This window comes from Ammospiza caudacuta, chromosome Z, assembly GCF_027887145.1.
Source record: "Ammospiza caudacuta isolate bAmmCau1 chromosome Z, bAmmCau1.pri, whole genome shotgun sequence".
Taxonomy (NCBI): Eukaryota; Metazoa; Chordata; class Aves; order Passeriformes; family Passerellidae; genus Ammospiza; species Ammospiza caudacuta.
The window spans coordinates 76711531-76728788 of record NC_080632.1 but is presented as its reverse complement, the minus strand read 5'-3'; the positions used below and the strand labels follow the sequence as shown (position 1 = coordinate 76728788).

The 17258-nt window shown below is 37.7% G+C and overlaps 1 protein-coding gene across 2 annotated transcripts; it reads right to left on the bottom strand.

The window, feature by feature from the left end:
* Nucleotides 1-3065: 3065 nt before the first annotated feature.
* On the bottom strand, nucleotides 3066-16803 carry C1QTNF3 (C1q and TNF related 3). 2 transcript variants are annotated; one of them, XM_058824070.1, is made up of 6 exons: nucleotides 16627-16803; nucleotides 11337-11448; nucleotides 9092-9246; nucleotides 6382-6511; nucleotides 5588-5687; nucleotides 3066-4519 (listed from the first exon to the last, which is right to left on the bottom strand). In XM_058824070.1, exons 1-6 carry the CDS (start codon nucleotides 16708-16710, stop codon nucleotides 4360-4362), a joined length of 741 nt encoding a protein of 246 aa, XP_058680053.1. In that variant the 5' UTR covers nucleotides 16711-16803; the 3' UTR covers nucleotides 3066-4359. The 2 variants fall into 2 exon arrangements, with proteins under 2 accessions (XP_058680053.1, XP_058680052.1); XM_058824069.1 differs by having other exon boundaries at nucleotides 16423-16710.
* Between the last annotated feature and the right edge of the window lie 455 nt (nucleotides 16804-17258).

Below are 17258 nucleotides of genomic sequence, written 5' to 3'. Positions count from 1 at the left end.
TTTAATTCTGCTAATCTTTCTTACATATTAGTGTTCACTATTTTTACAGTAAAGTCACTTTGTTAACTGTACATTTGGATGGAGTTACTGAATGAAGATGTTCTCTATATTTTTCTTCCTGTCACATTCCAGTATATGTGCGAGTCCTTATTCAGCAGGAATCTTATACTTGCTGCTGGACATGGCGAAAGAGGTAGCATGTGACTAGATGATGGGAGGATCACACCATGAGACACATTCACAGGAAGCAGAAGCTGAGATGTCAAAGATAATTTGAACATGGGTGTTTCCACTCTTAGTGTTATAGCAATGTGATTCTTTTTAAAAACTGGGTTTTGTGGATTTTTTTTTTTAATGTCTGATGGACTGTTTCCAGAAAAGCAGGAAAATAGCCCTCAATTTGTGCAACTTTTCAGCAGCTGATACAAGGAGTCTCTGTTTAATAAAACCTTGCCACATGTGTGTTTTATTATTCTGTGAATGTGTTCATGGAGGATAACTTGCTCCGTTCCAAATGCAGATGCGCAAAATTGAGCCTCTCCCACTCTCATCCTTAAGTCTTCATGTCAACATCTGTGCACTGAGTTTATCAGTCCAGTGGCAGAAGACTGGAAATTAATGGGGGGCTGCAGATGCTCTAATTCCTTCTAAAACTGTGTGGTTTGGCCCAAGAATTAAAGGAGCACTTACCCTTTGGTGTAAGAGTGAACCTGGTCATACTAGGAAGTGCACTTTCTATCAAGTTCTTTTAGTTTATGAGGATAGTTTCTAGAGTTTTCTTCACTGGTATGTGAACATGACAGCCTTTGTTGTCTCAGATTTTTAAATCTGAACTGATCACCCAGGTATTTTCTTTGGTTGTTGAAGCAGAACTAACTGCAAAATAGAGGAACTTTGCAACGGATTCACCAAAATTAAGAACTGTAGGTCTTTTCACACACCACTCAATGACTCCCTGCATGTTTTGTCCTTGTGTGATTTTTTTTTGTGCTGAGCACAAAAGAATCATTTTAATAATCTGAACTAAGAAGGAGGCAAAAAAGTTTTAATTCAAAGCTACTTCTATTAAAAGCTGCTTCAGAAAACAGTAGATTGTAACATGGGAAGCTCAATGAAAGAAAGGGGAAGATGAAAGACCTGAGTGTAAAGTTTTTTCCTTATTCTCTCTTTAGAAAAATACTACTTTATTTAAAGATCTCCCTTTGGCGGGCTTCTCAGGGAGGCTGAGACTGCAAACTATTGTCAGTCTAAGCTGCTTTTTCAGTCAATCAGTCCACAGACTTAACTTCTGGAAGTAAAACCATAAACTTATTTCTTTTCTCTCAGAGTTCTAATTAAACTTTCTTTAAACACCATTCATGAAATTCAGACCCAGGCCTGTAACTTTTTTCTCCCATTTGGTTTCATTCTAATTCATGTTTTTCTTGCACAGAGGTTGTGTTTTACCCCTGCCAAGGGGGTGCACTCAGCATCTCTTGAGTTGAACGCAACCCTGTTTTGCAAAATGCTCGTGACAGAGCTGGAGATGAGAGTTGCTGGCTTGCAAGGATGTCACTGCAGATCCTGGAACTCTGGGGGAAGGGAGGAACAGGACTTGGCTCCGTGTCGAGAAGCATTTTCTGCTGCCAGGATGCCAGCACCTACCACAGAGGTCGAATATCACCTACCAAACCACAGCTCTCCTGGCAGGCAGGGACTTGTGGGTCTTGCCAAGTTTTGGTTAAATCTGGGAGCTCAGGAAGGGGGAGAGATACAGATTCATTTTATCAGAGACAAGAAGCCATTAAGTATACTCCAAATTACAGCTTTGCAGTTTCCAGAAGGTTTTTCAGCTGTAACATAAATTACAAGATACCATGTATTTTATAACAGGGGTTTAAAGCCTCTTGTAAAAGACATTTTGTCTTGAGCATCTGCTAAGCAAGAGTCTTTCAGTTATCAGCAGCAATGGAAAGATGACTAATCTTCATGAACATTTCTGAGAAAAAAGATCATATATTCCACATGACTTACTGAATATAAAGCATGTTAATTTTAGAGAAGAACATAAACACACACACACACACTTGTATTCACATCAGTTGCTGTATTTTGAAGATCTTCCTTCTTCTTTTGAAGGAAATGAATACATAAATTAACTATTTATTTGTAAAGTATTATGACACTTAATCAGCAGAGATTGCATGCAGTAAATTGTGGAGAAAAGACTGCTGAGATTTCAGTCAAAACCTAGGAATTTTAACTTTAATGTAAAAAACTGTTTAGCTTTAACATTGGAACTGCTCTTTGTTTGTCAAAGGAGCTTTTGTGATAATTCTTAGTTACCTTCCCCTCTTAGCAGGCCATTGCACAAAACTCATGAAAACAATATACAAAATGGCTAAGGCAAAACATGACTTTCTTTTATATTATGGCCATTACAGTAGATAATAAGATAAAAAGTAGCTTAAAATTAGTGTTTGTCATACAGTTTCTAAGTGCTTCCTTCTGATCAAAATGGCTTAAAATGGCCATGTTACAAAAGAAGAGTAAGTCCCCAAAGGAAACCTTACAGATTTAAATTTTATGTATATATGTGTGTATATATATACACACATATAAAGTAAATGTATTTTAATCCTTAATACTGACTTTCTCCCATTCAGTAGCAAATGAATGCTTAGGAAAAGCATATTAAAAAGAACATCTCTCTATTGTCTCCAAATGGTAATGTCCTTGGTAAATACAGATGTCAGCAAACCAATATAGCTTTGAACCATAATCTTTATTGAATAAATGTATGTTTTACAAAGTAAGCTTAACAAAATAACATGGTCTCAGGTTTTGAAAACCTATGTGGCACAGACCTGATCCAAGCTGATAAAGAAATTATTAAAACACATCAGACAACAGTTCATTAAAGCTAATATTTTCAGTGGTTGATGCATAAAACTGAAAAAATCACAAGTCATAATCATCAAGTATCAACATGCATTTTTCTTCATAAGATGTGGTTACATACGCTAGGAACGTGTTCTACTGATACCTGTATCCAGTATAAAAGAGTTTCAAGTAAATATTTTCCTAACCCCATATTCCTGTTATACATTAATGGCAGGTAATATCTGATTAAAATGTAATGTCTGTAAAAAGGAATTTATATTTCATTCATTTTTGTGTGGGGAGTCAGAACAAGGTACATTCAAACTTCAGTATTGATTTTAGTGCTCATTCAAATGAAAATAGCAAGATAGAATTTCAGGTACCCAAATTTTGAAAAGTCAGTGGCATGAATGCTGAAGAGTGGCCCAGTGTATTGGGACCAGAACTACTAAGCCAGCTAGCATTTACTTTCACCAGTTTAAATACTGAACTGGCTTAGCTGCTGCTTTGCAATGGTTTTTCCTGAAATTCTGATTCTTGGAAGACTGCTAGGAAAACTGTTTCAACAACTTCACTGTTAAGTAAATATGCAATATTATAAGGTATATCCTTCTGGAGGACCTCCAAACACCACAAAGTTTGTTTATCTCTGTGCTGTTGGTGTATCCTGATTTCTCTAGCGTATCTGCCTTTGCTTTGACACCCTGCACTGGCTTACATCAGGTTTTAAAAATTCTAAGGCTAGGGGGAAACATTACAGTTCCCCTGCCTGATCCCCTTCACACTGCAAACTAAATTACCTTAGCTTCAAGCTGCTACTAAGGCAAGAACTACTGACATTCTTCTTCTAACAGAGAGAGACTAAGCATAAATATGTGCTAAAAATCTTTGAAAAATGACACCAGATACATCTTCAGAGGTTTGAGATGGGAATGCAATAAACCTGAATCCTTGACATCTATATTTTCACATTTTTTGCTTTGATTTGAGCTCATTCCAATCCAGTACAAACTTCCTTTAGATCTGGTCTCACCTGAGCCTGCTTATAATACATTCAGGCCTGTTTCCATGATGCAAATTTAAATGAACATTTAAGATGAACTGAATAAATGATCCAAAACTTTTGAATCAGTTGTTCAATTCCTGACATATAACTAAAATATATTTAGAGATGAAATTGACTTCATGTAAACTGCTCTTTAAATTCTTTAAACTCACTTTCCTTTGTTTTTCATCACTTTTGGGGAAGAGAGCAATAGCAACATTTAATGATTAAATAGGTGCAACTCAGATGACAATAGATACTCTGTGAATCTGTGTCAGCTACCCAATGTATTCAGCTTATCTCTCATACACGGGTAGCAGCACATTGCATCAAAACAAGGCTTCTTGATCCTCCAATGTTGTAAAGTTATTTCACAGTCCAGTGAAATATACAAGTTCCAAAAAAGATGGTTTTTTCACATAAACATCTGTTGGGTTGTTTCCTTTTTTTTTTTACTTGGTTTCAAAAAGAAGAAACCCAGCAAAGGTGGAGAAGCGTTGATGGTCCCCATGGAGGGCTCCATTTCCCATTCGCAGCCAAACTTCATCTCCTTTGGCAAGTTTTAGGACTGCACTGTTTCCTGAAGTATCTGCTTTCCCTTTGGATTCATAGCTAAGGATGAATATTTTAACAAGTCAGGTTTTTGTTTCTCAATAGTGACCAAACAAACAACTTTACAAAAAAATCCAAGTACATTGTTATCCTGAGCAAAACTTTCTTGAAAGACTTTCCAACATTTTTTCGGCTTTATAAGGAAATTCTGGCAACTTTCTGCATTTGATCTCCTAGTCAAATTTCGCACCTTACCTAAATGCATTATCTCATTCCTTTCTGAAGTTCTGGAATTGAAACTTATTTTTTTTACAGGGCACAGGAACAAATTTTTTGTTTAAAATGAAATGCTGCTCATTGATGACAACACTACAGATTTCCTGTGATGCTTTTTTCCCCTTGAGTTCATCCCAACTAATTTTAAGAGCTGAGTCCCTGTACTCCCAGCACAGGCAGTGAGCAGACACAGGCAGCTTGCTCCCTACTGAGCCTTTCATTGGAATATGGGTACATTTGATGTGGGCTAGCCTCCTGGCTTTGCCTCCTCTCTTCTACCTCTTGCCTTTTCTGACATCAGTGCTTCAGGGGAAACAGAAATGAAGCACTTTTCCTTTTGCAGAGATCTATTGGGGATGAAGCTGCCTGTGGTGGTGTGCTAATGATAAAAAGGCCAGTAAATGGAAGACTTTGCTTCTCACTCATCCTTACTTCTGCAGCTTAAACACTTCCCAACTTTAAAGTAAATTTCTCTTCCCTCGTGTTAACATGACTGTAAGTAGTCACTGGACACTTCATTATTTCCTTTCTCTGACAAACAAAACGAGGATGAAGACATATTTTAGCGGAATGAAAGCATGATACCACTGAACTCCAACCCTGACTTGCTGTGCTAAACCCTGAGTTTGAGGAAATGGTGATCAAGGCTGAACTTTAGGTCCAGCATCTGTGGTGTGTATGGTCCAAATATGCATGCTGAGGATTGCAAGAAAATAGGTTTTCTTGTTGGTTATTTTACCCTAGAGAATTTCTTCCAAAAAAAATGAACAATTTTACAGTTCTTGAAAGATGAGCAAGCTGTCACAACCATACAAATGTTTTTACATTGAGATGTCCTGGCCCTTTACTTACCTGTATAAGCTGAACACTGTATTACCATTATGCATCAAGTACACGTACACTTCCTCCACATCTTCATGTTTCATCATATTGAAAGTAAAGAAATATACCCCTGAAAAGGTTATAAAAAACAACTTGTTTGCTTCATAGAAAGAAGTAATCATGCCGCACATTTGTGCTTCTTGGTTAGAAACCATAACAGCTGTAGACAAAACTGCCTTCCAGTTGTCAGCAGATATTTTGTTTCTGCTTATAGCATTCCAAAATCTGATTAATTTTAATTCTGCATATGGCAAGTGTTCTTCCTGCATCACAGCTGCATAAGAGGGGGATTGATGCAGCTGAGAAATAACCATGAAGAGCTGTAATGCCTCATTTCCAGCCACACATCTGTTGCAGGTCAGCTCTCAGCTGAATTGGCATGGGGGAGGATGAGGATGAAGAGATTGACAGGAGGCAGGAGGTGGAGGAGGCAACTGTGAAGCTGCTGCTGCTTGCTATAACATTAAGACTGTGGTTCTGTCATCACAGTGGCTGAAGGGCTAAGGAGCCACAGCAAAGCAGACAGTCCTGCTCCCTCCCCAGCTCTGGCCATGCCTCTTCCTCCCGCCTTTGTGTCAGCACTGGTCTCACTGGCTGGCAAGACCACTCTTGGCTTGCTCAGCTTTCAATTAATTTTTCTGGAAAGTAGGTAGCAAGAGCTATGCAGACGGAGTGCAAAGGCAGTTAAATGTGCCTCATCCTTTTTGACCACATGTCTCTCTACATCTCCAATAGTCACATTATTCTGTTTTGCAAATGCTCACCATTCACTGGAGCACCGAATCTCCCAGTCATGACATCAAAAAAATTCCCAACGTTGGTTTCAACGCTACTGAAGATGATTCCACTGTTCTGGTTGCTGAAGTGAGTAGCCATTGAAGCCATAAATGCGACCTGCAAAAATCCAGTTCTTATTCAGGCAGTCGTTCATGAAAAACACGTGTGTAGAGCAACGAGGCAACAGATTTTTTTTCCTGTATTTGCAGTCTGTTTATTTTCCTGACAGAGATGTTCTTCTAGGGTTTGCTCCAAGGCCAATAAACTCCAGTTAACAAAACTCCCATTGAATGCAACTGGAAGAAGACTAGGGTTCTCATATTCAATTGGACCATTCATGACTGTAAAGTAAGTGTATGGTCAAGTGTTTGCAGTTCAGAACCTTAATTTCAGATTTTATTTACTTTTAAGTCTTACTAGAATGATGCAACAGCAATATAGTATTGGAATGGTGTTTCTGACAAAAACGTTTTATGTAGTTTTATGTACTCCCCAATGCATTTAAACTGGATATTGCTTTTAACTGCATGTGTGAAAATGAACAATGGTCAGTAAAATCCATGAAGATTAGTGTTTCTTGCTTAGAGATACATGAAGCACTTTTATTAGAGGTCCTCTGGAAGTGCTGCAGCTGACACTCCATATTCAATAGTTTTTCTGTCTTGTCAGTTGCCCACAATTTTGAAAACAGAGGGTGGTGGAGACCAAGAGGTGAAAATAAGAAAATTAAAACTGTGCTTCAACTTTGTGTTTCACTTCTTGTCATAGAAATGTTTCATAGGAAGTAGTGCAAAACATCCTACACCAGACAATTTAAATTATCCTCAGGAAGATACCAGGGAATGACCCTGCCAGCTGGCCTGGCTAGGGAAGGGAGTGACCTTTTCTGTAAGTCTATCATTCCCCTGCCCCCATTATGTGAGCAAATGGCGTAGAATCAGAATTGCTGCACTTTGTTGCCAAAAGGTTACATATACACTTGGCTTTTTATTTCTATCTCAGCTTCTTAAATGACAAGTGTTCAATTGCATCTGTTACTGCCCATCACAAAAAAATTACATTTTTTGTGAGAGTCCAGCTATGCTGGTATTTAAAAAATAAAAAAATAAAAAAAAAACCAGCCCAAACTCCTTTTGATTTCAGATCCAAACCAGAACAAAATGAAAACAGACAATCAAATGCAAGTCTGGATCCAACAACGGAAATCGTTAGCCATCTGTTCAGAAATTTAAGGAGCTCCAGATGTGAGCTGAAAGCTTGGGCTGATTTTCCTTACCCCTGCATGGATGCATTTTCTATTACGGCAAATTGTTAATATCTGGCTTCTCAGCCAGGATCACATCAAAGTCTGTTAAAGGAAAGCAGCTGCAGTGGCAGATTGATGGAATTTATTGCTTTTTGTCTAGATTCCATTTCACAGTCTCTTTGACCCTGAGTAACATTTTGTGGGCTGAACAGAACAGCAGAAAAATATATCTTTTCTCACTAGGTCTCATTATGAAGTAGCAGGTCAACATGGATGCACAAAGTTTTTCAAAATAATCCTGCACTTAAAACAGTTTTGTACTCAAAAGTGTTTCCTCCTATATCACCACTGATTTTAAAATTCTTAAGTATGGTGGTAAGAAATACTGTAAACATTTTTAAACACATTTGATAAAAGGAGTGATGGAATTTTAAGTATTGGAAATAGGTATTACAATATGAGCTTTCCTTGTTCATCTTCTGTCATCACTCAGTTTTAATTACAATACTACCATTGTCTTTATGTAAGGAAAAAAACAGTGGTAGTTAATTTTAAAATTGTAGAAGGATGTATGTTGAATGTAATTAAAGGTATGTTTATCAGATATTCAGTTATACCATGAGCATATATTATATATATTTCTACATGCATATATTATATCTATATGCACATGTATGAATATGTATATATGTTTATCTGTGTGAGTGTGTATAGAGATTTATATACACATACGTATATATTTATATATACATACACAAACTCTCTGCCATCTGCCAGATTCCTGGGATTTGAAGAGGCTTTAATCCAAGAGCTGTGAAATTGTGCCAATACAAGAGTTGAGCTCAACAACTCAGGCTTGAACCCATATTTAATTGCTCATCTGGCTTTTGAATTATTCATTCATAGGCAGAACCTACATGGCCCTAAACATATTTAAAATACCTAGACATATAAATATACAGACTACTACTGAGGGGTATTTTTTGAAACTAAAGGACTTTTACTGCACTCAAAAAATTTGAGTAGCTGGATACATGTGCTTCTGAGAGTCTCATAAAGCCTGGCTACCCTGAGAAACATGATTCCTTTACTCTTTCCATATGCTGTGGGAAGTGCAATTATTTATGTGATACAGCTTGGTAGGAAAATGATAGTCCCCGCTATTCTCTTTTAATAACCCAGATACTGGCTTTTTGCCCTCAAAGGGAAGCATATATGTTTCTTCCTGCCTATTTCTCAGCTGGATTCTGACTAAAGCTTTTCTTTTCCAGAAAGATCTGGCAGAGCACTTTTTTTTCAGTAAGGACAAGGGCTGTATATGCCTGTTACAGTATTAATTTACAAGGGGATTTGCTTCTTAAGTATCTTACAGTAATAAGGTGCTGTTTTTTCAGTGAAGAAAACCATGATCTGAGTTTTGCTGCAGCCAATAGGAGCCAGAGATGTTGTACCTGCAGCTCTGGGGGAATCCCAGGGTAACCCTTCTCGCCTTTGGGTCCATGATGGCCACGCTCTCCTCTTGGTCCAATATCTCCTTTGTCTCCTTTCTCACCTTTGGCTCCTTCCTGGCCAGTTGCTCCATTATTTCCATTGTTTCCATGATTTCCTGAAGGGAAGCAAAACTTTCTGTTTTATTTAAAGAATTTATCATATTTTAACAAACGAGTGTGACAGGATCCTCTTCCACCAGCTCTTCAGCGCCATAAACCCCAGGCTGAGATGAACTGGATAAGACACTGCTGCATGGTCAGGTTGATGGTAAAGGTTTTGATGAAGGACATAGATTTTGGGAGTTAACCCTCATGTTGCTGTATAAACTGGTGGTGTCTCAAGTCATTGCCTTGTGGGGGAGATGTGCAGGAAGATCTCAGCAGAGAGAAGGCTCAAGGAAAGCAAAAGCCTCTTTCAGTTGCCACATACTAAGTAGCCTGCAGAAGTAGTTTTGCTTTAGCATAAACACCAATTTCCTGGTAAATTAAGTCAATCATGATAGGATAAGCTAATTTTGAATAAGATTTTGCTATCTTTAAAACACACAATCCACACAAATGATGAATGGCTGTAGCATTAAAGTTGTTAAAATCTGTGCTAAAAAGAGGACAGTGTGTATTTGCAGGGTGCTGGCTAGGGGCCATTTGACTACATAGTCCTAGATTTAAAGAGAGACAAAATTTTTATAATTAAGCGCTTTTTGAGATGGCTTACTATGAGTAAATGAGTAAAACAAGTCATTGCAAAACGTACTCATGCATCTGCAGTATTACTTGCTTCCTGGTGTTGACTGACTAAATTACTAAGCAAATGTCTATGCAGCTGACAGGATTTTAAAGCTGGCTAGAAAAACTGAGCAATTATTATTCCTCCTGCAGCAAAAGCCTGATCTTTCAGCTCAGGGGATTAATTAATGTCATCATTGTTCTAATTCAACCTGAATTGAAATTAGGTTCTTTGCCACTCTGCTTGTTCTTTGATTATTCTCTCTGGTTGCAAATTTACAAGAAGAATAGTGTTGTTTGAGATCCAATCTGACGATGAAGTGATCCTTCAGAGTTTTTCTATTAAGAAAAAAAAAAAAAACTTCAAACAAGGAAGCCAAATGCTGAAAGAAATTATGCACATTTTTTTGTTTGAATAGAGGAATCTGCAGCTCTTAAAAATAACAAGATCCTTTATGTGAAGCCAGAACTGCTCTACCAGTTCAGAACAGAAGTCTGCAAGCAACATTTGATTCAATCAAGGGGAAAAGCAACTGCTGCTGTTCCCCTTACAGGCACAGCAACATGAAATCCAGCAAATGAAGGAGACAGAAGTCCCAGGGTGCGGGAGGCTGCTGCCAGATGTACATTTGTGGTATCCTGCAGTGACAGAAAGTGGAACTGAGACAGGAAGGAAGGGCAAAGCTGGGACCAGGCCATGCCCCAGTGTGTCCACTGCAGCCTTGAAAACGTGGCTGTAGTATAAAATCATATCCTGCTTCTCAGAATCCAACAATTTATTAGTAAGTAATGGATCACTGAATTGCATTTTCATTGTGTTAACAGAAGATGTAAGTTTTTCAAGATGTGATTTCCACATCTCTGAAGGCAGATGATATAACAAACTGACACCAGCATGAAACAAACATTTTCCCTTCTCTAGGCTCTTATATTTCCATATCAATTATCAGATCAAAGTATATACTTTCTTGTGTATGCTGTTCTACTGAAGACATTTTTATGTTAAAAAAGGGGATTTTTTTATTATGAAAGACAAGATGAAAGAAGAAAGTGAAGGAATTTCTGTGGGAGAACAGAAGCATTGTGTTTCTGTAAAATATTAGCTAGCAGTATGCTAGATGAAGAAAAGCCCTTGAAAACAGTAACACAGCTGGATATACAAAGGTGATGACAATAATCAGCTCCAGGGAACAAGCTCTTCCAAGTTTATTGGGAGCTTCATGCTGTTTTAAGAGAGACCAGTTTTTCCTAGAGGTGTGATAAGATTACTTTCAGTATGAATTTGTGAAAGCTGAATTTTAATAACAAATAGGTTTTCAATGGAAAATATCTGTCTCCTCTGAAATGATAGAAAAACTTGTTCCTGAATCTGTCCCCAGATACTGATGTTTGGACCACTCTCTGATATTTCATAGAATAGCCTGTAATTTATGGCCTGCAATTAGACTGATAAAAAAAGTGGGTTAAACTTCATCTTTACCTGGCATCCCAGGGGGCCCAGGGGGTCCTGGGGGCCCTTGGTAGAGTCGAACTCCAAAGTCACCTCGGCAGCAGGAGCTGCAGTCTGGGTTCTGCGGTCCAGGCTGGGGGGGCTAAGTGCACAAAAATAAGCTTTAAGTAGCTCATTCATGGAGGACATCAATCTTATGCATGTTGGTTACAGGGTCTTCATTATGTATTTCTGTTTATATACTTGGTAAGTTTTCAAAACAGTTCTTATCTGGCATGAAATTCCCACACAGGTGATCCCTGAAGGTGTTATTTTTGGAAGATTTAAAGGAATAGCTCTTGAAGCATTCAAAAATCTATAACGAATATTAAAAATCCCAGCTTATCCTGTTAAATAATGAATGTTTTTAAAATAAATTAATAACATCTAATGAAATTTAGATGAATATTTCAATTAGATTCACATCCTGATCCCACATTTTAACTGACCTTTGATGACAAACCTGCCTATGTACAACCAGTAGTAGGACACAAGGGACTTGATTTGACCTTCAGCAGTGAACTCTATTAAACATAAATAAAATTGTGTTGGAGCACACAAAGAAGATACTAAAAAAATCTCTGTGCAGCATATTCCTCTTCATGATCCTAGACCTGTGTATTTACAGGCTACTAAAGTCAGGAGACCCTAAAAAAGTGCCAAGACACAAGACAAAAATTTGAACTTAACACGAGGTGTTAGGGGTTTTTGATCATTTGTAGTGGTGAATGTGAACCCATGAAAACCTATATGCTGACCAATACAGCAGCACAAATAAAGTAATCAGTTCATTACTACTGTAGCAATCAGTTTATAATGGCTTTGTTTGAGTGGTTTTCTTTTCCATATTATTGTGTTTGTATTAATGGAGACTCATTCAATTCTGATTGAGTTTCATAACTTAGTTATCATAGATTTTCCAGTATGTCAGATAAAGCCAAGATTCAGTGTTTGATTTTACTTCTCTACCGCCTCATTTGTTCCATCTTTGTTTCTTTTCCCTACAATTCTTTCCGAATATCCTGAGATGCAAACCTTCAGTTCTTAAAATCTGGAGATGGATAGTTACACCAATCCAACTACTACTTTTCTTTAATCACTCTATTATTTGCCTTCCTTCCCTTTCTTTTCCCTAATCTTTATCATTGTCAAATTCCTTGCCCAATGCAGACTTATTGGTTTAGTGTCAGAAAATGAGCCCCTGTCAGGATGGGAGCTGTCAAATGAGCCCACAGATGTGCTGTATTCCTGCCCTCAGTGTCACCACTGATGTCACCTGAAACATTCTGCCTGTGTTTTGGATAATACCAAGCAAACCCTTGGAATTCATTGATTTCAGGAGGCTTAGGGACTTATGGATATAGGAAATTCATTTCATGACACCACCAAAATACTGCAGCTCCTCCAAGGGGACAGACACAGCCCTGTCCAGCTGGAACCAGTGATGGTGAAGTTACCATGGGAATAAAGGCTGAGTTGACAGCTAAACAAATATCCTTCCTATTCAAAGAGTTATGGAAAAGTTAAGACTTGCCAATGGGCAGAAGGGCTTCATACTTATGGGGTTTGGTCAAGGTTATGCTTTTTAGATTAATTCTAGACAAGGTCTATACTTAATGAGAAAAATAGGCTCTGCCTCTTGAACTCCCACTTCCTGGAGAACCTGTTTGTATTTTTCTGGCTGTTTTGTCTCTTCCAGTTGTTAGGCAGGACATAACTGACAATCACCAAATGCACTTTTTATAACATTCCTGCTATGAGAGAAGAAGTGGCTCTGGTTTCAGCCCATTTTCAGTCCTTGAAAGGGAGCCAAGTACAAGAGGATTGTACCCCCTAAAAGAATAACTGATTTTTTCATTGAGATTAAAATCTCCATCTTCTTTTAGATAATGTTTCATATTCACGTTAAATGGGAAGGTGAGCTAAGTACACATCTCCCAAGAGCAAATAAGTCATATCAGCCTAAAAAAATCCAAAGACTTAGAAGAGATTGTAATTGAGGGAAGACATGAATCCAGCAAAGTGGACTGCATGTGAGACTCTCTCTGTGCAGATGCAATTTGTCTTTTTCAGACAATGTAGTGAAATCTTGAACAACTTTATTAGAGAAACAGCTATTTTAAAATAAAATAGATACTAGTGATGGTCATAACCAAGTGCTATCAGGCATTACCTCAAAAAAAGATCATCAGGTTCTTAGGTGTGAAATAAGGCAAGTCCTGCCAGTCTGGTTGTATGCAACAGTTCCACTGATTTAAAAATAGCTTTTTATGCAAGTCATAAAGTAATTAATTTATTACCTTTACTCTTTCACTAGGAGAAAAAAATTATTCGTGGTCAGCTGCCAAGGATGAGTATTATTTAGGATTTTCTTCTAATCTTTAAAATCAGAGAACTTCATGAAGAGTACATTTAAAGGAAAAATATGTTCCTAAAATAAAGTTACACTCAAATGTGACATAGAGATTAGTTGCAATCTACTTGCCAAAGGCATCCTTTGCAGCCATTTGTGCATAATTTTTGTCAGTGAATCTTTGGCTTTGCTGCCAGAACCTGAATATAATTTAGGAGGTTGGGAAATGCATCTGCCACATTGATATCCTAACATTGATAGAAAACTGGAACTATTTCTGAAGCTATCTGCTGAATTTCCCATGATTTAGTATGTAGGAGAATAATCTAGGCAACAGATGGTCTATGAAATTCCCTTAAATTAAAGCTGTGAACAAGTCATAATTGGAGACCCAACCTTTGACCCTTTTTGACTTCCTGATTAATTTTATGAATTTCTGTTTTATCGTCGAAGACAAAGCAGAAGATGAGTGATGCACCTCCACCATTCTTGGCTTCTGTTCTGAATGCAAAATATCTGTCTCTGTGGGCACTTAGGCCCTCCATGCCCTTCTCCAAGCAAAGAAGCAAACAAAAGTTGCCAAAATTCAGGCTAAAACACTGCTTGGCTAGTGATACTGAAAGATTTTCAAAGAGCAACCTGAAGTGGCAAAATGGTCTGACGTGACTCTGCTTAGTCACTAAGAGTTCTTGAAAAATGCACGTTATATTTTACATGATTTAACAGCAGTGTGGAAGCTGGCCTTGCACTCGGTGCAGCAAAGACAACAAATAGCAATAACATACAATAGATAGTAACAACAAATACTATCATCTCTTTTCCACAGCAGGGAACGAGACCTTTGAAACACTTTATCAAGAGGGTGAAATTCCCCAGCCTAAATTCTCTTTAGCTGGGTAGAGTTATTCCATCTAAAATAACTAAGAAAGCAGGAAATAGGAATTGAATAGTTTCCATATAACTCAAGGGAAAGAGAGAGATTTGACATGAATTAAAACATGTCAGTGCCACCTTTGTTCTTCCTCTGCCTAGAAATTCCTGGAGTCTGGAAGTGGAAAACACATATTGCGTAACCACTGTGTGATTGATTATCCCTCTCGCGCATCTGCTAGTGCTCCATTTCATTTCGGTAAGCCAAAAATTGCATCATTTCCCCACAAAAGATTGCTTCTTGGAGATGGGCTGGCAGGTAAATGGCTGCCATCAGCTGTACTCGGATCACTGGGCTTGATTTTATTGTCACAACCTGTTCCCCAGCAGGCAGCTCCAGACAAGTTGCATTAAACTCTCTGACAAGAGACACATGCAGCCTGAGCACACTTTCTGTGGGGGAAAGTTTGAGCCCTAAAAAGCTGTGGTTTTGCATTAAATCCTGCATTATCTGAAATTGTGTGGTGTTAAAGGGGAATCTTCTGTACAAGGTCTGCAGCACACAGAATTCTCCCTGCAGTAAAGGGGTCTGCACACACTGGCTGGCTCTTTGGACTGTACAGCTTATGTTTTACACTGCTTACACTCTGCAAGCACAGTTGAACATGCCTACAGTTAAATATCTGCTCTGCTGACTGCACTGGAGGAACATTTAACTCCTGCCCAAGAAATACAAAATGCAAGGCACTGTGGAGTTTTAATACAGGGAATACAGTGTATTAAACCTATTCCCTTACTTGGATGTGTTTCAGTTCTTCAAGCCCAGGACAGGATGAAAATCAGACCTCTTCTCTGCTTATCATAATAATAACCTTATTATTCAACACTTATCTGCATGTCTTTGATTTTGGCAATTCAAAATATCATATTTTGATCTGAATAAATTTTAAAACCCCAAAGGATAAAAGGTGAAGTGTACAGGACTCAAATATTTGTATCAGATGTAGGAAAAACCACTCATGTTCTTGCTGTTAATAAAACACATTGATCAAAAAAGCTCCTTCATTTGAGTGGAATTTTGTTTTGCCTAGTGCTAGAAAAAGCTTAATTTTCTGCCCTTCAGATTTTTTTCTTTCAAATTTGGACTGCAATATTTTGTGTATAATCAAGTTATGCCATTTTTCCTGTGTTATAAATTAATGACTATAGTATGTAAAGTGCCATGAAAGGCATAAAAATATTCTCAGTTTCAAATGCAGATACTGCAGACTATTTACAATTTCATTGCAAGCTTTTTTTCTTTATAAATTCTCAGTTGATTTATATTATTAAATCTACTCATTACAGTACTATCTGTTTTTTTCAAGCTACTCCTTAGAATAAAATGTTTGAACATTCAGAATTTCCTTATTTTTGTCTCAAGCTCAAGAAATATTCTTTATATACATCATTTTAAGGTAAAATTATTCTCTGCTAATTGAATCTCTCCAAATACCTCTAGAAATGCTCTCTTTTCCTTCACATCTGAATGAGTTAGAAATATCTAATATATTTAATATATTAAATAATTAATACCTTAGGATAATTAAGAGACTGTATTTCAGCATATATGATTTCACAAGCTCACAGTTTCAACAGAACAAAGCACTGCTGCCTGTGTTGAAATCAATGTCCCCAACCACTGCTGGTTCTACCAGCTCATTAAAAGATCCTGTAAAGCAGCCCAGCAGGATACAGACCAATACACAGCCTTAATAAAAACTATTCCATAAATATATCACTAGTAATGTTAGCAAAAAAAAAAGAAATTCTCATTAGCTTTAAAGATATCTTTAAAAGATTAATTCAGAGTACCTGGACTCTATCTGAGGTAGTCAGTTCTACATCATCTACCTCTGGTCTCAGGACATTGTGGTCTGTAGATGTGCTATTAACAACAGTCCACTCTATAAGTTGATGCCGCTGTTTCAATATTTCCCTGCTTCTGGAACCTTTGTGACCAGTCTGGTGGTGACTTTGCAATATTTTGGCCACTGGTTTATAAGATCTTCTGCTCACCTCCATGTATTCATCTTGACACAGGCAAAATGGAAGAAAAAATAAAGCCAGCAGATGCCAACTGATGAAATCCTTCTCTGCCATGTTAATCAAAATAGTTTTTCAGGAGTCCAGCAAATGCCTTGCAGAAGGAGAACTTCTTTGCTGCACCAGACGTTATGTGGTCCTTTCAGCTTTTCCACTAGTAAGCCTGGCACTGAGACCAGTACCAGGTTTTATACGCTTGCATGCAATAAATAAAACTAAAAATGCCAAAGTGACAGGATCCTTCATCCAAAATCAGTCATGCTCCTTTAAACAAACCAGGCATTATTCAACACTTCACCACCACAAGGAAAATTGATTTGTATGCTGCAAATGACCACAGCATTTAATGGACTCCTGTGGTTCCTATTTGGGGGCATTAAAAAATGTAGCACCTTTCCTTTGGCATGTTTTTGTTTAAGTGTGAAAAAATGTGATGGAAATGGGGAACATGTGGCTAATGGTTTACGCTCCTTGATTAGACATGGAAAGGCTGTGAATTCACACTCTTAAATGTCTTTTGGACACAGTCACCTTTCTTATTTGCCAGGAAATTCACACACACAACTGCGTCAGCCCAGTCTGAAAAACCCTTCCAAAAGCAATTA